General features: G+C 48.0%; 8 protein-coding genes across 8 annotated transcripts; 5 read left to right on the top strand and 3 right to left on the bottom strand.

The window, feature by feature from the left end:
• Positions 1 to 107: 107 nt before the first annotated feature.
• Positions 108 to 1,954, top strand: SPPG_07252 (uncharacterized protein). Its single transcript, XM_016755416.1, has 4 exons — positions 108 to 445; positions 522 to 680; positions 746 to 912; positions 982 to 1,954. Exons 1-4 carry the CDS (start codon positions 328 to 330, stop codon positions 1,180 to 1,182), a joined length of 645 nt encoding a protein of 214 aa, XP_016605363.1. The 5' UTR covers positions 108 to 327; the 3' UTR covers positions 1,183 to 1,954.
• Positions 1,048 to 3,462, bottom strand: SPPG_07251 (uncharacterized protein). The gene is made up of 11 exons (XM_016755415.1): positions 3,360 to 3,462; positions 3,251 to 3,298; positions 3,075 to 3,176; positions 2,717 to 2,997; positions 2,450 to 2,654; positions 2,331 to 2,382; positions 2,126 to 2,269; positions 1,819 to 2,069; positions 1,641 to 1,752; positions 1,468 to 1,578; positions 1,048 to 1,405 (listed from the first exon to the last, which is right to left on the bottom strand). The coding sequence occupies exons 1-11, from the start codon at positions 3,423 to 3,425 to the stop codon at positions 1,263 to 1,265; spliced, it is 1,515 nt and encodes a 504-aa protein (XP_016605362.1). The 5' UTR covers positions 3,426 to 3,462; the 3' UTR covers positions 1,048 to 1,262.
• Positions 3,463 to 3,579: 117 nt separating this feature from the next.
• On the top strand, positions 3,580 to 5,883 carry SPPG_07250 (uncharacterized protein). Its single transcript, XM_016755414.1, has 7 exons — positions 3,580 to 3,803; positions 3,909 to 4,006; positions 4,074 to 4,310; positions 4,387 to 4,449; positions 4,518 to 4,782; positions 4,845 to 5,464; positions 5,540 to 5,883. The coding sequence occupies exons 1-7, from the start codon at positions 3,800 to 3,802 to the stop codon at positions 5,759 to 5,761; spliced, it is 1,509 nt and encodes a 502-aa protein (XP_016605361.1). The 5' UTR covers positions 3,580 to 3,799; the 3' UTR covers positions 5,762 to 5,883.
• SPPG_07249 (uncharacterized protein) lies at positions 5,728 to 7,317 on the bottom strand. Its single transcript, XM_016755413.1, has 7 exons — positions 7,091 to 7,317; positions 6,905 to 7,030; positions 6,586 to 6,832; positions 6,432 to 6,522; positions 6,263 to 6,370; positions 6,025 to 6,193; positions 5,728 to 5,960 (listed from the first exon to the last, which is right to left on the bottom strand). Exons 1-7 carry the CDS (start codon positions 7,309 to 7,311, stop codon positions 5,816 to 5,818), a joined length of 1,107 nt encoding a protein of 368 aa, XP_016605360.1. The 5' UTR covers positions 7,312 to 7,317; the 3' UTR covers positions 5,728 to 5,815.
• SPPG_07248 (uroporphyrinogen decarboxylase) lies at positions 7,301 to 8,907 on the top strand. Its single transcript, XM_016755412.1, has 4 exons — positions 7,301 to 7,499; positions 7,569 to 8,077; positions 8,140 to 8,589; positions 8,658 to 8,907. The coding sequence occupies exons 1-4, from the start codon at positions 7,331 to 7,333 to the stop codon at positions 8,685 to 8,687; spliced, it is 1,158 nt and encodes a 385-aa protein (XP_016605359.1). The 5' UTR covers positions 7,301 to 7,330; the 3' UTR covers positions 8,688 to 8,907.
• Positions 8,585 to 10,925, bottom strand: SPPG_07247 (uncharacterized protein). Its single transcript, XM_016755411.1, has 9 exons — positions 10,585 to 10,925; positions 10,479 to 10,523; positions 10,230 to 10,409; positions 10,067 to 10,167; positions 9,714 to 10,007; positions 9,418 to 9,649; positions 9,283 to 9,356; positions 8,879 to 9,214; positions 8,585 to 8,803 (listed from the first exon to the last, which is right to left on the bottom strand). Exons 1-9 carry the CDS (start codon positions 10,913 to 10,915, stop codon positions 8,723 to 8,725), a joined length of 1,674 nt encoding a protein of 557 aa, XP_016605358.1. The 5' UTR covers positions 10,916 to 10,925; the 3' UTR covers positions 8,585 to 8,722.
• Positions 10,926 to 11,116: 191 nt separating this feature from the next.
• SPPG_07246 (uncharacterized protein) lies at positions 11,117 to 12,252 on the top strand (the record flags this gene model as incomplete). Its single annotated transcript, XM_016755410.1, has 6 exons — positions 11,117 to 11,311; positions 11,386 to 11,575; positions 11,642 to 11,752; positions 11,827 to 11,853; positions 11,927 to 11,962; positions 12,033 to 12,252. 6 exons carry the CDS (start codon positions 11,117 to 11,119, stop codon positions 12,086 to 12,088), a joined length of 615 nt encoding a protein of 204 aa, XP_016605357.1. The 3' UTR covers positions 12,089 to 12,252.
• Positions 12,253 to 12,272: 20 nt separating this feature from the next.
• Positions 12,273 to 18,784, top strand: SPPG_07245 (uncharacterized protein). The gene is made up of 28 exons (XM_016755409.1): positions 12,273 to 12,533; positions 12,615 to 13,016; positions 13,195 to 13,484; positions 13,552 to 13,662; positions 13,716 to 13,944; positions 14,000 to 14,225; positions 14,293 to 14,485; positions 14,550 to 14,626; positions 14,693 to 14,908; positions 14,979 to 15,038; positions 15,104 to 15,272; positions 15,333 to 15,424; positions 15,485 to 15,617; positions 15,687 to 15,778; positions 15,847 to 15,983; positions 16,049 to 16,189; positions 16,245 to 16,478; positions 16,550 to 16,620; positions 16,687 to 16,815; positions 16,876 to 17,266; positions 17,324 to 17,428; positions 17,495 to 17,564; positions 17,629 to 17,683; positions 17,742 to 17,796; positions 17,860 to 18,093; positions 18,155 to 18,331; positions 18,393 to 18,453; positions 18,522 to 18,784. The coding sequence occupies exons 1-28, from the start codon at positions 12,388 to 12,390 to the stop codon at positions 18,714 to 18,716; spliced, it is 4,491 nt and encodes a 1,496-aa protein (XP_016605356.1). The 5' UTR covers positions 12,273 to 12,387; the 3' UTR covers positions 18,717 to 18,784.
• The last annotated feature ends 47 nt before the right edge of the window (positions 18,785 to 18,831 follow it).

The following is an 18,831-nucleotide window of genomic DNA, read 5'->3' as shown; positions in this document are numbered from 1 at the left end:
CGAGCGGTGGACGCAGCGGGATCACGTGCATTTCATTACGTAGGCAGTGCTGTGCCAGCTAGTGACATGGCAACAACCAGACCCCCTTAACCTGTAGGTGCTGCTTTCAAGGCTTCGGCACCGGATTGCCTTGCGCGACTTCTCGTTTTCAAGTCTGCGCGGTTATCTTCTTGTCATTCCAAGCGGTTGTCATATTCGCACCGAGTTCCTTTACCTACTGCTCCACTCCGTATTGCGGTCTCCCAGGTCCATTGGAGCGCTTCGCATAACGACAGTCGGGACGATCGCTAGGGCAGTTCGTGCCTGCTTGCCAGCCACAAGCACATAATGGGAAAGGCTGAAACTCAAGCCTGCACCAAAGTCATTGCACGAATTTTGAAGGATACGGGGTTTACCGGCACTATGGCAGAGTCCTTGGACATGTTTACAGAAGTGTACGCATTGTGTAAGGCCTGATGTTGTGCTGATAGCGTCCGGCTATCGTTGTTTAAAAAGAGCGCATTTTGACATATTTGTGGCAGATATGGAGGAGCTCTTTACTCGCATACATATGTATTGTGAGCATTCAACGCGAACAAAGCCGAACTTGAATGACGTACGGCTGGGATTGGCGGATATGGGATTGGATGTTGGGGATTTGGCCGCGTACGTTGATACTTTGAAGCAAAAGGGCCGGATAGGTATGTATCAGAAATCCGCGGGATGTAAATATTGCTCAGATATGCGATCTCACCTTCTTTTGTAGAGTCTGTATCCGACTACGCCGACAAGACTGTCAAGCCAGATCCAGTTTCTTCATTATTCTTTCAGGAAGACCGCTTTAAGTACGTCAGCGAGCCTCCACCTCGACCTTCGTCTATACCATCACATCTACCGCCGTTCCCAAGTCCACATACCTTTGTTGCGAATAAGGTTTGTCCGTGCTTCATTTTAGGTCATGGCTCTGTTTCTGATGTGTTGCCGCCGCTGGCCCTCTGTCAGATATCAAATGAGAATGATGAACCTAGTTCGATCTTACGTGCCAAACAAGCTGAACAGTCACGACAGGTGGAGGACAACCTTACTCAATTTTTAGAAAAGGCTTCCCACCTTCTATATGCAAGAAACGCGAATGAAGACTACGATGCACTGCCAGTAAACTACGAAACTTCATGGCGAAGAAAACGAAAAGCATGGGCGTAGTAAATGGTGGGGTCGGGGTGTATTTACGTCAACTCTATATGTGGCTTCTGTATTATTAATGTCAGAGCTGTATATATCGGCTACCGGTATCTCATTTCCGCTGGTTCGTAGCCGACGGTGGGAAACTGTTTCGCGAAATCTACGACTTCCTTTTTGAGAGACTGTAATTGCGTAACGTTTGATCCATCTCCAAGCGAATCTTTGAAGTCTTTGAGCTTCTTGCCTGTTACGATTGAGGAGGACATGAGCGTGGTTCATGAGCTCAAGCATTCGAAGATAGCGTACCTGAAACGCCAGCATTCAACTCGCGAGTTATTTCTACTCCTCGGTGAATGAATTTGGCAATCTGTGCGAAATCCTTTTCTTGAAGGCCTCGACTGGTCATTGCCGGAGACCCTAGAGTAGAATTAATCAGATAATCAATCACATGAGGGCTTGAGATTCAACATATCCCGTACCGATGCGCAAGCCACCGGGAATCAAGGCGCTTTTATCACCAGGAACCGTGTTCTTGTTGGTAGCGATGTTGACCAATTCGAGAATCCGCTCCACTCGCGCTCCATCAATGTTCTAGAGGTCCAAGAACCGGTTTAGATCGATTGAATATACAGAGGTCATTGAACCACAGTCTTATACCTTGCTGCGAAGGTCCAGTAGCAATAGATGTGTGTCGGTACCACCGGACACCATATCATATTGCAGTGCACCAAAGCTTTCCTCGAATTGTTTGGCATTACGCAAGACCTGTTGCTGATATGCCTTGAACTCAGGCCCCTTCGCTTGCTTAAGAGCGACGGCCAATGCCGTGATAGTGTGGTTGTGCGGGCCTCCTTGGTGGCCAGGGAAGACGGAGAAATTGATTGGGCCCTCAAGATCGTACATTATTTCTGCCAGAATCTTCATATAAGCCTCTGAATTACAAATTGGAACCATGACATACTACCTTTGCCTTTCTTATCGACCTTTCTCACTCCCTTCCTAAAGAAAATCATGGCCCCTCGCGGTCCTCGCAAGGACTTGTGAGTAGTGGTGGTGACAATGTCCGCATATTCAAAGGGTGATGGGAGGACTCCAGCAGCAACTAGACCTGCGACAAGTTTTACACAGATTAAGTTTTGTCCTGGCTTATCACACATTGGTCGCCCTACCAGAAACGTGAGCCATGTCGGCCATCAAGTACCCGTTAACACTATCCGCGATCTGTAGGTTGGCATCTGAGACCTAAGTTTGTCCAGTCATTGTTTCGAGTAAAATGACAGAATCCAACCTTGCGCATTCGCTGATAGTCCCAGTTCCTCGCATAAGCACTGGCACCGGCCACTAGAATCTTCGGGCGATAAAGAGTCGCAGTCTTCTGCAACATGTCGTAATCGACTATGCCCGTCTTCTCGTTGACACGGTATGGTAGTGTCTCAAAGTATGCAGATACAGACGAGATCTTCTTAGTGTCAGTCTGGTAACCATGAGACAAGCTGGAAACTCAAGCGGTCAATGACGGCCACCACACCGTCTCTGAACATCAAGATCAACATACTGGCCACCGTGTGGAAGATCAAGTCCCATCAGCCTCTCGTGAGGTTTCATCAATGCACTGTAGACGTAGAGATTCGCGGGTGCACCAGAAAGGGATTGGACATTCACACCCCACTTTGCAGGGTCCAGTCCAAACGCCTCAAGAGCACGTTGCTGACAAAGTGTTTCAGCCATGTCAATGTACTCGTTGCCACCGTAGTATCGCGCTCCTGGGTACCCTTCTGAGTACTTGTTTTGCATGACTGAGCCGAGAGCCTCCATGACAGCGCGGGAAGTGAAGTTCTAAGGACAACAGGTCGGATGTTCAGCTCAGCATCGCATATGCTCTCATCTCCCCCCTCAGATAGAATCAAGTATACCTCGGAAGGGATCAGGACAATACTCTCCCGCTGCCTTCGCATTTCATTTTGAATGATATCATACACCTCTGGATCGCTCTGCTCCAAATGTGTGTTCAAATTCTTCAAACCCGAACAAGCCAGTTTAGAGATACTTAAGTGACATTTGCAATAATAAAACATTTCAGTTTGCTCACCGCAGTATCCGACGCACTGGCATAGGCACGGACCGGATATGCTTTGCTCTTTTGAAAACCACATGTCACAATGCGCCGCGTTTAGACGAAATCATATTAATTAACCCACCGACAGCTGCACATGGTGCACTCGTAGTGAGCGTTTGGCGTACAGATTTAGCGATGTTCGTAGCATTTTTTTTGCTGTGAATGGTAAGGTGTGATGTATTGTGGATGATCTGGGCGGAAGGGTGGGGCTTTGGGGGAGACGTTGACCTGGCTGTTGCTACAGCAACAACCCAGATGGCTGCGCATGGTGTGACGCTTAGTATAACCAACAAGCCACCAAACAGCGACTCGCCGTCCGCTCTGGTGTGCCTCCCCGGAATTCAAGTGCACGAACACGATTGACGGACAAACCCCCCGTCTGTCTCTGCAGCTGCAGCTGTGTCTGCATTGTGTGTGCGTTGGTGACAGCTACCTATCGACGCGCGTTCAAAAATCGCTAGGCAGCGCGTGTGCGCTGGTCGGGAAGTGTGAGAAGTGTGACAGATCGGCTGTGCTTGTAGTATGAGTGAGTGCTCGTTGTCAGAGTCGAATATTCAAACCCACGACTTTGACCTTGGTTGTGTGTTGCCTGTCCGGGCTACTTCTGACTCTCCCTCGCTTTCCTTACTAGGTCAACCAGCGAGCGCAGGAACATTGTCAGGAGTTGGGGCCTCTGAAGCCGGTGACGGGGATCAAAGTGGACACACGCGCATCGTCTCTGGAGATGAGGTAGCATCTTGACCTTTCGGACTCTGCCCGTCAGCGAGCTGAAATTTGAAATGATGGAAATATTTAGCCTCGAGAATTCCTTCGATATCCGTTTTCAGACACAGAGGAGTCGACAGATGATTTGGTAACAGGGGAGCTGGGCGTTAGTAGAGATGAAGAGGAATCTCCAAGACTCCGGCCTACGGATGATGCAGATGACTCCGAAGGGGTGGCGGAGTACAGCTTAGCTGAAGCAGACGGCGCTTTGAGAAACCAACAAGCCATAAAGAGTGGTTACTTGATGAAGAAAGGAGAGAAGCGAAGGGTTGGTGTTTGCTAAATACATTGATGGAGGCTGTTGGAAGGTCGTTGTTCTAAGCCTCAATGTGTTCTTTTGCCAGACATGGAAGCGGCGCTGGTTTGTGTTGCGGCCAACTAGGTTTGCATATTATCAAAATGATAAGGTAAAGAATATGGTCATGTCATCTCTTGTCAGCTTGAAGCATAAGATGAGAATCTTTTTTCCATGCAGGAATATGAATTGCTGAAAATCATCGACTTGAAGGACATACATGCGATTGCGGAAGTGGAGTTGAAGAAACGGAAGCATGTCTTCGGATTAGTAACCCGTGAAAGAACGTATTATGTGCAGGCATTGTCAAGAGAGGACATGGAAGAGTGGCTTCGGGTGCTTCGGACCGCGCAACGGCAAGCACATGCTGACGCAAGTCGAGCGCCGTCCAGTTCTGGGACGCGGAATGACGGGCTGACTGTTCAAACGGGTTCATCTCATACTGGTTAGATCCTGAGCGTGTCATTAACGGCTATGTTTGATTGACTAATAGCTTTATCATGCAAGGCCCATCACAAAATTCTACGGCTCCTTCAAGTCCCGTCCGGCCCGCAACCCGAACAAGCACCACCAATGGTCCGTCACCTCGTCCAGACGTTACAGCGGACAGTAGCTCCCAAGCCTCACATCAGGACTCTGTCGGTACGGCTGATTCATTCCTAACAGTGACAACGACCCCTTCCTCCATATTCAGTGCTTACGCCATATCAGCGACGGATTCAACACCTAGCAGTGTAATTCCTTATGTACCCTCTGCACCAACTCAAATCGACGCCCCTTCAAGAGCAGTTGCAAGAATGCGCTTCTCTGGCTCACCGCCGCTGGATGCAGTACCCGCTGCGCACGCACAACGATCCCCGACTGCAGAATATACCCCAGTTGAAGCTACCTCCATTGCTTCAACTCCGTCCAACTGGCGACCGGAGCTATCGAGTAGCGACGACGATGCCGATGAAGAGGGAGAGGCCTCTGTAGATGGATCTGCGAATGATGATCGTGTCGTGATGCAAGGGTACTTGGAAAAACGAGTAACAAACAATTACAAGAAGCTTGCAACGCAGAAAGGGTGGAAGAAACGATGGTTTGTTTTACGAAATGGGAGGCTGTTTGGGTACAAGAATGATGGGGTATGTTCACAATACGGCATGTCAGAGCCTGCTAGGGTTACCTATCGTACTCAATTCTACTTATTAAACTCTTAGGAGTATGTTGTCAAGCGTCTTATTCCGCTGCGATCGGTTCTGGACGTGTTGGAAATCGATCCTCAAGGCAAAAATCACTTGTTCTGTTTTAAAGTGGTCTTGCCTAAAAGACAAATGGTACTATGTGCGGGTTCTGAGGAGGATATGAAAAGGTGGATAGAAGCGCTCAGAAGTGTGCATCAGGCTGTGAGAAAACCTAGCGACTCTCGCATGTCACCATAATTGAGTATATCGTCATATTGTAATTAAAATGCATAAGCATATGTATGTAGTAAGCTAAAAAGGTGATGGCTTTGGTTCATAGAGAGAAAGAAATGATACATTGCCACCGTCAACTATCCCAACTTTGAGTTGCACACCCTCTTCCGTGTGATCAAAAAGGTTGCGTAACAGATTATAATCTGGCAGACCATCTGAAGCACTATTTTACCAAGTCAATGCGGTTAAGTAAAGTGTGTCGGGGACACATTGGAAAGCCAACCTACCGTTGCGCCACCACTCGAAAGTTCGGAGGCCCGGGATTCGACTTGCGAAAGCCGGTCCGTGGTTTGTAAACATCGAATACGATAAACGGTAGTGTGCTTGTTGATACTGGACGTGACACACTGGAAATGGAAACGCGAGGCACTACTTGAAGTTGCTTGTAGATGTCACCTGTTTAAGAGAAGGGTCAGTTTTTCCGCCTCCCTTTCATGGACGCATCCAGTTTGATTCAATACACACCAGCAAGTCGACAAGTTCTTAGTTTCACTAATGGCCAAGTAGGCGATAGCCAATGGCCAAATAGCCATCGCATCCATCTGATGATAAAGTCTCTGGCATATTGTACGACTGAACCACAGTCAGTAGTGAAGGAGGGAAGGAATGGAGCTGCGTGTTGGTAGATTATTACCTGCCATCACGGGGCTGTGATATTGGGGTACAGTGGGTTTTGGCCGACTTCGGAGCACGATGTATCCAAGTCGTTTAAGGTATGCATATATCTGTCATGCACATTAACTACGTCGCTATGACAATGACGATAGCAGTCAAATCGAGAAGGGTACCTGATACACGTTCATACTCATTCCGGCGTCATCCAACAAGAGATTATAGCCATGTTGCACCGATACTATTCCACCAAGATACCGGAGCGTCAAGGCGTTTCGCTCAAGCATGAAGAGAGCTTCCTCTGGTAACAAGCGGAGTGTTTTGTCGACGGTAGTCCCTATAACCTGGAAGTGCGTGCCCCGGTGAAGCGTCACCTCAGCGGTTTTGGAGTGGTGGTGCCATATTGCTTCGCTAAGGGTTCTCCTGCTCCACGCATATTTACTCGCATTAGATACTCGAGCTTATGCTATTCTCTATCGCATAGCATGAACAGACTTGGATGCTCTCCGTTCCTCTCGTAAAACTTGATATAGTGCGTTGCGGGACTCCACCAAAGCGCTATTCTGCCGTTCAGATCCGTCTGGTGCAAAGTCCTTTGTACCTCGTACCAGTGCTGTCTGGCTGGCGTGATATACAGTAAGGGAGAGTGCGGACATTCTTGCAAGACCCTTCTTTGCTTACTTGCCACGCAGCAAACACCGATAATCAATGCCTTCTGCCTCCGTCTCCTCTTCCAGTTCCATGTCCGCCGCTTTATCCAGATGGGTCGGTGAGCCTTTCGATACTGTCCGTTGAAATCTAGCTGTACCAGGTCGACGACTATCGAGAACTCTGAAGCACTCCGCGATCGATGTCATCGGCTCGTCACTGTTGCCACGGCAACGGCAACAGCTTGGCACCATCTCAGCATTGTTTGCAGAAATGTTGTACGGCAACATGGTCAGTAACGATATTGCCAAACCATATCCGGTCTACACGGACCAGGACTTTCCACCTCTCAAAAATGACCTGATACTCAGGGTTGCGCGTGGAGAAAGCGTTGAACGTGTGCCAGTATGGATCATGCGACAAGCGGGACGGTACTTACCAGGTAATTGTTGGACAAGAAGGATCAGCAGTGATTTGCAATGTAAAGTCTGAATTATTTGTCGTACTTTAGAGTTTCGTGAGGTCCGTGCCCAGCACGACTTCTTTACCATTTGCCGGAACCCCTCCCTGGCATGCCTGGTGACACTTCAACCTATTGACCGTTATGCTGGATTGTTGGATGCCAGTATTATTTTCAGCGATATCCTTGTCGTCCCACAGGCAATGGGACTTGAAGTACAAATGCTTGAAAAAAAAGGACCGCACTTTCCTGACCCTCTGGTAGATCCGACTCACCTAGCCCGCTTGAAGACAAAGGTGGATATAGAGACCGACCTGCGATACGTGTTGGAGGCTATCACCTTGACAAGGCAGAAACTGGATGGCCGTGTGCCACTTTTTGGATTTGTTGGAGCACCATGGACCTTAATGGCCTATATGATCGAAGGAGGTGGCAGCAAAACATTGAGTAAGGCGAAGGCATGGTTGGTGAAGTGGCCTGAGGAAAGCAAGGATTTGCTGCAGCGGATCACGGATGTTGTGGTGGACTTCCTAGTCGCGCAAGTTAAGGCCGGCGCGCAAGTGAGTAATCCTACTTTTCTAGAGCATCTGGCACAGGGCCTGATGATTTCCGATTCTTTTAGCTGTTGCAGGTTTTCGATTCGTGGGCTGGTGAACTCTCTCCCTCGCACTTTGCCACCTTTTCCCTGCCCTACCTGAAGCAAATTCCGCTGCGAGTACGTGCCGCCCTGCGCGACGTAAACCCTGATCTCGCCTCCACTCCCATGGTCGTCTTCGCACGTGGTGCGCATTACGCATTGGAATCTCTCTCAAGCCCAAATATCGAGTATGATATTATGTCGTTGGACTGGACAATAGACCCAGTCGACGCTAGACGTCGCACTGGAGGGCGAGTGACATTGCAAGGAAATGCCGATCCAAGTTTGTTGTATGCACCTAAGGAAACAATCAAGCAGGAGGTTGCGACTATGCTGGAAAAATTCGGCACGAAAGAGAGATACATTGCGAACTTGGGGCATGGCATGTACCCAGATCATGATCCAGAGCACTTACGAGCGTACCTAGAGGCTATTGTGAGTTGTCTTTTGTTTCACGCGCGCTATCTCATATCACATTCGCTGATATATTCCTCCATAATCAGCGGGATGAGTCAATTAAATTGAACTCATGAGCAGGTTCCAATAAGTCGCCTAGCCTTGCAATGCTCTATCTGCTAAGATTTATCGTTGGCGTCTTTTCGCGCAATTTCTGTATGTCGTCAACGATCTGGTCAGCTGAGGCTTTAACCTACACAAAGAGTTGAAGTAAAGGATAAGACATCCTTTAGAAAAATAGAAAGAATAAATCGGCGGTGGGCTCCACCTGCTCTGGTTTCGCTAATATCTTCCAGATCCGTTTCCTTTCACGTGTCAGTTGCTCATTCAAGCTTTGCAGTAGCCTGTTCTTCTCTCTTTGAGCCTCTTCTTGGCTTAATTTGTATGTGCGTTGCAGCTTCCTGGACCGACGCAAAGATTCCAGAATGATTTGACGATAGGTCGGGTTATCGTTGAGTAAAGTTTCGCGAATGATTTCCGCTCGGTGGATCTTGAGTGTCCGTCGCTCCGCTTTTCCGAGGTATCGCTCAACAATGCCGGAATTCCTGTTGGCGTCAAACCAAACACGATGCGTCTGAGGACCAGGTCCCATTGGGCAAGATGGCTGGGGCATGGGCACATATCAGTTTTTTCTATACATGGACCACTGAATTGGTAAGATAGGGCCAGTACCACAGCATCCTGTTTCAAGAGATCGCCATGCATGCTTTCTGATTTGCCCATCACCTCGTCTAAGAAACTCTGCTCTTCGAAGAGACATGAATTAGACTACCGTGGTGAGCCATAACACCATTCCACATCATATACCTTGGCCATTTCCTTGTCCTTCCACTTTTAGCTCGGACTTTGAGCTGCTACCATTAACAATCGGTCCAATCTGTTTCCACTTCGTCGGAAATGTTGGCTTAAGGCCATTCATCCATTCCGATAAGACGTCGCAGAGGTTGGTTTGGAACTCCTCGTCAAACTGCTTGATAGAATCGGGGAAGCATTCGCAAAAACTGACATACACCGCTTGACTCATTACGTCGGGAAACAACTAATTTTGAACATCAATAAAAGAATAAGCGCCTCACTAAACTTGTCCTTTCTTGCAGACTCACAGAACAGAAATCATCCTTCTCCTTAGAGCCCGTTTTTAGCAGTAAATGTACATAGTTTTGGGAGATACGTGCGAATAATTTGTCCTTGTCGACATGCGCTTTCGGTTGCCAAAAATGAAGGAACATATACCAGAAGCAGTCCATGAGAATACATTCGGTTTCTGTCTTCATGAATTTTTGCCGTAGCTTCCGCCGATGAGTTCGGCTCTGTAGCACGCGGAAGAGCATTCTTTTCGGAGCGACACCGTTGGGGAGGGAGAGCGGGGTTTCTTGAACGCCGGGGAATTTAGCATGCTAGTATGTTGCAGTTAGTGAAGGGAAAAGAAGGAATTAAGATCACCGGGTTCCCACACCTCTATCGACTTCTCTTGAGGTACAGCCATCAATGGAGATGGCAATTCCGAGCCATCTCGCTCCCCATTTGACCGAAGCCTGGGAACTTCAGTAAGAAAGACTATCGCAACTCATATGTAAGATGTTATAATCTAGCGCTGTCAATTTGTATTTATTGCTCACTTGAAGAAAAGGGTACCACGGGGTCGATGATGCTTGTGAGTAGGCCATCCGTCGCAGGAGCGTCACTGTCCTCCGAATTTACAGCCAACTTCAACTCGGTTTCCGGATCTGTTAGTCGCAGTTTTGCAGCCAGTTGCCGAATTCGAGAGTTGAGATCGTCAAGCTCTAATGCATTCGACGCTAATTCATCGCCGTCAGAGATGTAGACCAGCAGGCCAAGGTTCGCCACTCGGAAGAACGATCACTTACGAACGATACCCGACAATTTGCTGCGAATATCGACCTGCTTAACAGCTATAATGATTCTTGTAAATACAAGTGGCGATCTGCAATTTGGACAGTAGCAGTAGCGGACCTTGCGAATGGGGCTGAGGATCCCCCAACCTTGGCCAAGCGTCGCTGCTCAGAAAAGCTTTGTGCGCTGCATTTTCAGAAACCGGTGGCTCTGCCTGGCCATTTTGATCCGACAATGTTCGCGAATCATTTGTCAAATGGCTAATGATTTCATTGAGAGTACTTGGTGGTAGCTTCACCGGCTGAGTTGCCTTCGGCCGAGCGCTTTGAACAGCACTAGTCCATCCGGAAGGTAATTCAGATAATGACCCATTGATGGACACTGAAACGGTTCGCTGTGAAAGAGGGGTCACCGCGGTATTCCGTCGGTACATGGACGGCCTATCGGCCATGGTGCTGCCCAGTCCAATCAACAAAAACATGGAGCGATTGTCTCTTCAACCTTCAAGATCCCGATTGCTGACTCATCATTACCTGCTGCGCACACGTCACTTTGTCATCACGTACAAATGGACTGGACTGTAGGTTTGGATAAAAAGCGAGTTGGTCTCAGTTTTCCCCCAGCCATATACCCATATACACAATCCCGCACAATGAGCGACAGTACTCTTAATTCCAATGTACAAGCCAAATCCCAAGTTTCTGCTGAAGAGAAAGAACAACTATATAACCATATCATCTGGGAGGGTACGAAGGCCGCCGCTGTGGCTGCGGGAGTGACAACGGCTGCCGTTGTTGCTGCAGACCGAACTTGGCCGGCGTTTAGACGCCTTCGTCTGCCTTTCAAAGTAAGCAACTGCTGGAATGTGGCTCTGCTTTGTAACGAGCAGTTACATGGAGCCAGACATTTAATTCTTCTCAGACGTTTCTAGTTCTGGGAGTGACAACAGGAACGTTCTTTACTGTGTCCGACCGTGCGTCGATCAGAGTATCACGTCAACTGGCTCAGCGCATTGCAATCCATCCCCAACAAGCGGAAGCCGAGATACGCCAACTGGAGCCAATTACTGGCGTCCGCCAATGGCTAATTAAGCACCGGTATCCTCTTGTCAGTAAGTAAGACCGAGTTAAATGGTCTTTGGGGGTCACATTTCTCAAAGTCAGTATCTCTGATACAGTGGCGTTGTGGTCTGGAACACTAGCTGGTGCATTCTTGTATAACTGGCGTCGTCCAGACATTCCCCCCGCCCAGAAGATCATCAATGCACGTTTGGTGGCTCAGGTCATGGGTAAGAACTCGCCTTCGCTGATGATCATTCCACTATCTGGGTCGCTGACCTTTTACGAATTGTTTCGGCTATAGCTCTTGCCGGTATTGGCGGGATTGCAGGTATGACCCTTGGATCTGTTGCTCAAGCAGGTTTTTGATTGAGAAATGCTCATAATATAATGGCCTTATTCAGCGCTCGCCGCAACTGATCCGCACGAGAAACAAGTTGGTAAGTGCTGCGATGTCTGCCGTGAGCCGATTTCTACAGACCAATAAATGATGTCATATACTTCTTGCAGATCGACACTTTGAAGAGGTCATGAACCAAGGACTCCAAGCTGTTAAAGCAGGTTAAATCGCATCATTCAAATCGGCCAATCGCCATTGTATATTTGCACCATTGCGTGTGTGTTCGTAATAGATTGGCTTAACTCGCTCTTAAAACAAAGCCTGATAGTTGGAAGGAGGTCTTTTAGAAAAAAAGATTCGATCGAATACACTGTCCGGGAATCGAACTCGCAAATACATGTGTCACATCGTTCGCAACATCCCAGGCACGGAAAACTCTACAAGATCAGACTGGGATTGCCCAACTCCAAAACCCATCTTGGCCACATTAACCTTCTCATCACGAAGGAGGTGAACGTAAGGACGATGTTGTCGCAAAAAGGATGGCTTTATGCCACTACCCTTCTCCTCTTTGCGGCTCCCGCCACCACCAACCCTCAGGAGAGCTCAGCTCCTGTTATCACTCGACTGAAGACTGAATGGCCAGCCCCGCCCCTCATTCTAGAAGCAATGTATTGAAATCCGCCTGCGTTATCATGGTCATGAACGCCGTGCATCATTCCAAGGACTAAAGTTGATTTATTTCCGTTTAGAGAGTTTGTCGCGCAAGATCGTGGTGCACAAGCCTTTGACTACATTTCGCAGCTGGCAAGCACAGGAGTACTCTCTCGCTCTTCAGCAGCGAATTCCAACAGAATTTACAATGAGATTATTGGAGGGCTGGATGAGGGGTTGAGCAAAACGCCAGGAGACTCGCAAAGAGAGTCGTTTCTATTGAGTGCTGCATCATTATCGTTATTGAAGCTGTCACTAGCGACTCGTAGTAGTGCTCCCCGCATACAAGCACAGTATCGGTTTTACACCGAAAATGTTTTGCCTGCCTTTGGGTCTCCAAGCGCAAAGTTTAATCAAAAATGTGACGTCTGGCTAGATTGGTACGGGACTCAATCGTGCGACGTCAGTGAAGTTGAGAAGCTTGTCAGTGCATCTGTCAGGTTAGTCCAGTCGACATATTATTCACTATTGCCAAACGCCGTTGCAATAGGTGTAGTTCTGTTGGTTTCAATATCCTGTATGGTCGCTTACTGCCATCTTTGTCCGCGAATACAATGTGCTAATGGAGTGAGATGACGACGTGTTAGTACTCGATCTAATGTCCCCGTCTCTATTTAGCAATGCGTCAGCGCCATTGGTTTTCCCATCCGACCATATCTATCGATTAGATAATTCAGTTAACAGTCGCCCTTTCGCGGTGCTTTACGCCGACTTGCAGTCAGATGCGTTTCCGCCGTTCCATTCGGCACTTCTTGCATCGGCTCGGCGAGGTGATCTCGCTTATGTCTTACGGTATAAGCCACCTTCTGCAATGCCAGAAGAACCGCTTCACGTTTCCGGATACGGAGTCGAACTCGCATTGAAGAGCACTGAATATAAAGTTGTTGACGACCGAGAAGTGCAGAAAGGTGCCAAAAGTCACATACCTGGTTCAGCAATGACTCGACATTGCCATGCTGACTAAAACTGCGATAGGAGATGAGAGCACATCCAGCGAATCGGGCACTCGCAGTGTCATGAATGAAGACGATCCACTCTTTGAATCGCCTCCAAGAGTCATGGCTCTAACTGCCAATGAAACCCAAGGTACTGCCTACCGTCTGAGCGATGCGATCGCGTTCATACTTACATTCTCCTAGGTCTCGGACTCAAAACCACGCAGTTCATTTTGAACTGCACAAACCCGTTACGTGCTCTTGTCGATGTCAGTCAGAACTTTCCGAAGTTTGCGCACCTTCTGAAAGGAGTGCAAGTGGAAGCCGCGATAGCGTCGGAACTGTCGTACAATCGCGCTTACCTAGCTGCTCGCCGTCATGGACTGTGGATCAATGGAATTGAGTTGGATCCGGAGCGGATTGATATTTTCAGGTTTGCGTTTCTTCGCTTGCACCGAATAGCTCACTCGACTGACACACGTGCGCAGTCTGCAGCGGACACTGCGGATGGAAGTCAGCCGAGTAGCATCGCTCACAGCGCTTAACCTCACTTCAGACCAGGCAGTTGATCTGCTGACCACTCCTATCAGCGAGAAGAGTGGCTCCGATCTTGAATGGGGCGAGACGTTCGACGTGCGCTCCGATCTCGTGGTATGGTGGAACAATCTCGAAAAGGACAGTCGGTATAAATACTGGCCAGCAAGCGTCATGGAGGTGTGAGATGTGGCAACCCAAGCTCATTTTTGCTACCATCATAAATAACTCTGCATCTAATTACTAGGTTGTTCGTCCATCTTATCCCGGGCAGCTTAAATACTTGCGGAAGAACTTGATGAGCACTGTGCTCAATTTGGATTTGGCGAATCCGTCCCATCTTCAGATTATGACTCAAGTCTTCGCATTTATTGAGCGTGAAGTGCCATTGCGTTTTGGGATACTGCCCCTGGTAGATATACAACACCATGACTCCGCGTGTAAGGATTGCTGTAGCAGTCCAGCCGTTGTTCGGATCAGACAGTGACAAATCCTCCCTTCCAGCATCACTGGCCGCTGGGGCATTCTATCATCTCCTTAAGCACGCGAAACTAAAGGATGCCAAGAATTTCATACAAGCGGTACTTACTCGCTTGGCATGCACCATATCTTCAACCATAGTCAGTAACCCTGAATGATACCTATAGCTTCGCGATGCTAGCGGCGACGAAACCCTTACGCCAAATGCGGTGGATTCCGCATATAATAAAGTGGCTGGGAAGTCTCTGAAAGCAGCTCTAGCAGAATGGAACGACGGATATAGCGGTCATGTTCGTCGGTTGCATGAGTTCTCCCTCCGCTTTGGCACGAGCTTGAGAGAGGGTGCCGTATTTGCTAACGGCAAATATGTTCCACTGAACGAGGTATTTATTACGGATAGGTGGTAGTTAGCGGTCATATCTGTTACATCTGAAGTGCTCACGTTGACTTCAGGAATGGCAACAATCCATGATCACCACGTATTTCAAAATGCTGGATTACTTAATGCAGAAAGTATGTCCCATTTCGTAAGAGGAGCACGGTTGACTGCCGCCGCGTCTTGACTGAAGTTGACATAGGTCTACAACGGACAAATTTCCGATCGTGACAATTTATATGATCATTTCTTAACGTTACCCAACGTTAATAGCAAGCGCAACGAGTTCATTTTTGGTGAACCAGTTATGAAAAATTTCCTTGACTGCGACGAATGTGAACTTTTGTCTGACATTGTTTGGCTATCACCTGGTGAGACGTGGCATCTGGAGATATGCTTACATTATTCGCTAATCTGGATGCAATCTGTAGAGACCGTCCCTAGCACAATATCTATCATTGTAGTTGCAGACTTCGCTCAAAAGGAAGGTATCGATTTTGCTTTGCAAGCAGTTCAATATCTCGTAAGTAATCGACTCTAGTGGGCCATCTTGGAAACGCGGTGTTGAATATATGTTTTGCAGTCTTTTTCCGAGGGCGTGCGGATGACATTCATCAATAGCGGTGCTGAGCCTGTATCGAAGGTACCTCGATCAACCAGGGCTGACGCGGAAGTTCAAGAAGAAGGACTGGATGAGTTAGATAAAGTGTTTCAAGGTAGATATGGCGTAGGGTTAGTGCTACTCTTGCTCTAGTCCAACGTCAGCGAACTCGTTTGCATCACAGTCACAGGCGAAAGCCTACACACCAAGACGCAGGCCTTTATAAGAAGTCTGGGGCTAGCTACTGGACAGCGAGCGATTGTCGTGAACGGACGGGTAAGGATAGACGACAAAAGCGCCTGTTCGCAAGCTATGATCTTTTGTTCACAGCTCTTTTGAGAAAGATCGTCGGTCCCATTCCCTCTGAGATCCCCTTTGATGCTCAAGACTTTGAGCTGCTCATTGCTCGTGAATTCCGGCAACGAATTGGAAATGTCGCGACGAAGATGGCTGGATTCTTTGGTATTCCGGATAGACAAAGGTACTCACCTGTGTCACCAGCTTCTCCAGATGGCGTGTCCGATTATTGATTGTTGTGGCGGCCAGCGATGCCATATCGATGGCGATATTTAAAGCGACGTCGGCATTGGCAACAATCGCTATGCAGGAGATTTCAAAACCATTGTCGACCAGCCCGCAAACAAGACGCCCGCTAGATACTTTCGCGAAACTCAAGAAAGAGCATAGGTTGTGAATGATTTTCGACATCTGGGTGACAATTTCTTGCTGACTGCAGACGTAGCTGCATACTTGTCGGAAAGGAAGAAAACGCCTTACTTCGTATCATCGCCATAGTGGACCCCGTTAGCCAGGTTGCACAGAAAGTATCTGCGTTACTTCAAGTCCTCAGCAAACTTGAAGGCGTTCGCATTGAGATCCTGTTGAACCCTGAACCGGACATGGGTGGCAGTCTCCCCATTAAGCGATTTTACCGCTATGTGGTAGCGGCCGAGCCAGAATTTGATAGCTTAACAGGGTATGAGATCTGTCTAGCGGTATCTGTTTCCATTCCCACGTGGTTTACGCTCCCTCGTTCACGATCTACAGCGCTATGAAACCACCCAGTGCGGCGTTCTATGGTCTTCCGGAGGAGCCTTTATACACCCTTGGAATGGATGGTGGGTGCATCTCCTACCACGCAACATCATGGCAGCTGTACTAATTTGCATGATATACGATGATAGTGGCAAGCTCATGGCTAGTGTTTCCTAGCAGATCTATTCATGACCTTGACAACATACGACTGTCAACTCTTACCAATCGCCGCAAAGGAGTTGACGCAGAGTTTTTACTCGAAAACATTTTAGTTGAAGGTGGGTGTATAATCAGCGGATGATCATGACAGTTTGACAGACCATCACCCCCTGTTACAGGCCACGCCAGGGATAGCAGGACGAATGGACCACCTCGCGGACTACAGTTCGTGTTAGGAACTAAGCAGTCTCCCTCAATGTATGATACTATTACGATGGCAAATCTTGGTTACCTTCAATTGAAGGCCAATCCTGGTGTATGGCATTTGCGGTTTCGGGAAGGACGATCTCGCGAGTTGTACGAGTTCGAGTCGATTACCGACACTCTTGAGGCGCAGACTACTACCTTGGCTGGCGAGGACGGACCAACGATCGTTGTCAACAGCTTCGAAGGTGTCACTGTCCTCCCAGTTGTAAAGAAGAAACTTGGGAGAGAGCAAGAGGACATTTTGGCGGTGGAGAATGCGGAAAGTGGTGAAGGGAAAGGGCTTTGGAATCAAATTAAAGCCAAGTAAGTGGGTAATCTACGTTTGTCCCCGATATTCTTTTGACCATTATGTTCTTTCAGCTTCTTCAGCTCTTCCGCGTCCACTTCAGCCAATGCCACAATCAACGTCTTTTCTGTCGCTTCTGGACATCTATATGAACGATTCTTGTCCATCATGATGCTCAGGTGCGTAAGTCCTTCGTGCTAAGAATTCAAAGAATGTGCAAAGACCCACGCTAGAGGTGTACCTAGTGTCGTGAAGAACACTCAGAGTCCGGTCAAGTTCTGGTTAGTTCGCAATTTCCTGTCTCCCTCTTTCAAGGTAGGCAATGGGACTTCGCGCACGCACAATATCAAAATGACGTTGTAGCTAATTACCCGTGTAGGAATTCTTACCTCATTTAGCAAAAGCCTACGGATTTGAGTATGAGCTTGTGACATGTATGTGTTTTGTTTGGATCCTGTACGGAAGTATTTGTTGACAATGCCATTCATACAGACAATTGGCCTCACTGGCTCCGCCAGCAAACAGAAAAACAGAGAACTATCTGGGGGTAAGTAAGCGGCTTATTTCATGGTATGCATAGGAAGATGTTCATCCTGTCCTCTTATTATAGCTATAAGATCCTGTTCTTGGATGTCCTGTTCCCATTGAATCTGGACAGGGTTATATTTGTGGATGCTGACCAAGTGGTCCGCACCGATTTGAAGCAGCTCGTCGATCTTGATCTTCATGGCGCCGTGTACGGTTATACTCCTTTTTGTGATGATCGGAAAGAGATGGAAGGCTTTCGATTCTGGAAGCATGGATATTGGAAGGACCACTTGGCGGGAAAGCCTTATCATATCAGGTTTATTTCATTTGTCGTGCCAAACATAGGTCTGGCATTCTGACGCTATAGCACCTTGCAGCGCTCTCTACGTCATAGATTTGAAGCGGTTCAGACAACTGGCAGCTGGTGATCAACTTCGCCAGCAATACCAAATGCTGAGTGCCGATCCAAATTCTCTGGCTAATTTGGACCAAGATTTGCCCAACAACATGAATACTGCTCGACAGCTTCCTATATATTCGCTGTCCCAAGACTGGTGCGTAGTCAGCGGCTTGACGTTTGTGTGATCATCCCGCTCAATGAGAATTCACAATCAGGCTATGGTGCGAAACTTGGTGCAGTGACGAGTCCTTGAAGACAGCTAAGACCATTGATCTGGTTGGAAAAGCTTTCATTTAGTTCTTTCATGATGCGGCGTTACTCAACTCTTTCGATGAATATCATAGTGCAATAATCCTTTGACTAAAGAGCCCAAACTAGAGAGAGCAAAACGCATTTTACCCGAATGGGAAGGTCTGGACGCAGAAGTAGCTGCTGTCGCCAAACGCGTTGGCCATTCGCAAGTACACGGAAATGTGACAAAGACCTCTGGGGTGACTGAAAGTATATCCCAGTATTCTCCCGTTAGAGATGAACTATAGGTTCTTGTATTATAAGACAATGATTTACAAATACAAGTCAAAAGAGAGTGCATCATGTTCGCTTAGTCAGCATTCAGACGCGCAGCTAAACCTCACTTCTGCAACTTGCTACCTG

This window comes from Spizellomyces punctatus, assembly GCF_000182565.1.
Source record: "Spizellomyces punctatus DAOM BR117 chromosome Unknown supercont1.15, whole genome shotgun sequence".
Lineage (NCBI taxonomy): Eukaryota > Fungi > Chytridiomycota > Chytridiomycetes > Spizellomycetales > Spizellomycetaceae > Spizellomyces > Spizellomyces punctatus.
The sequence above is the reverse complement of the archived record's forward strand: the minus strand, read 5'-3'. Positions and strand labels throughout refer to the sequence as shown.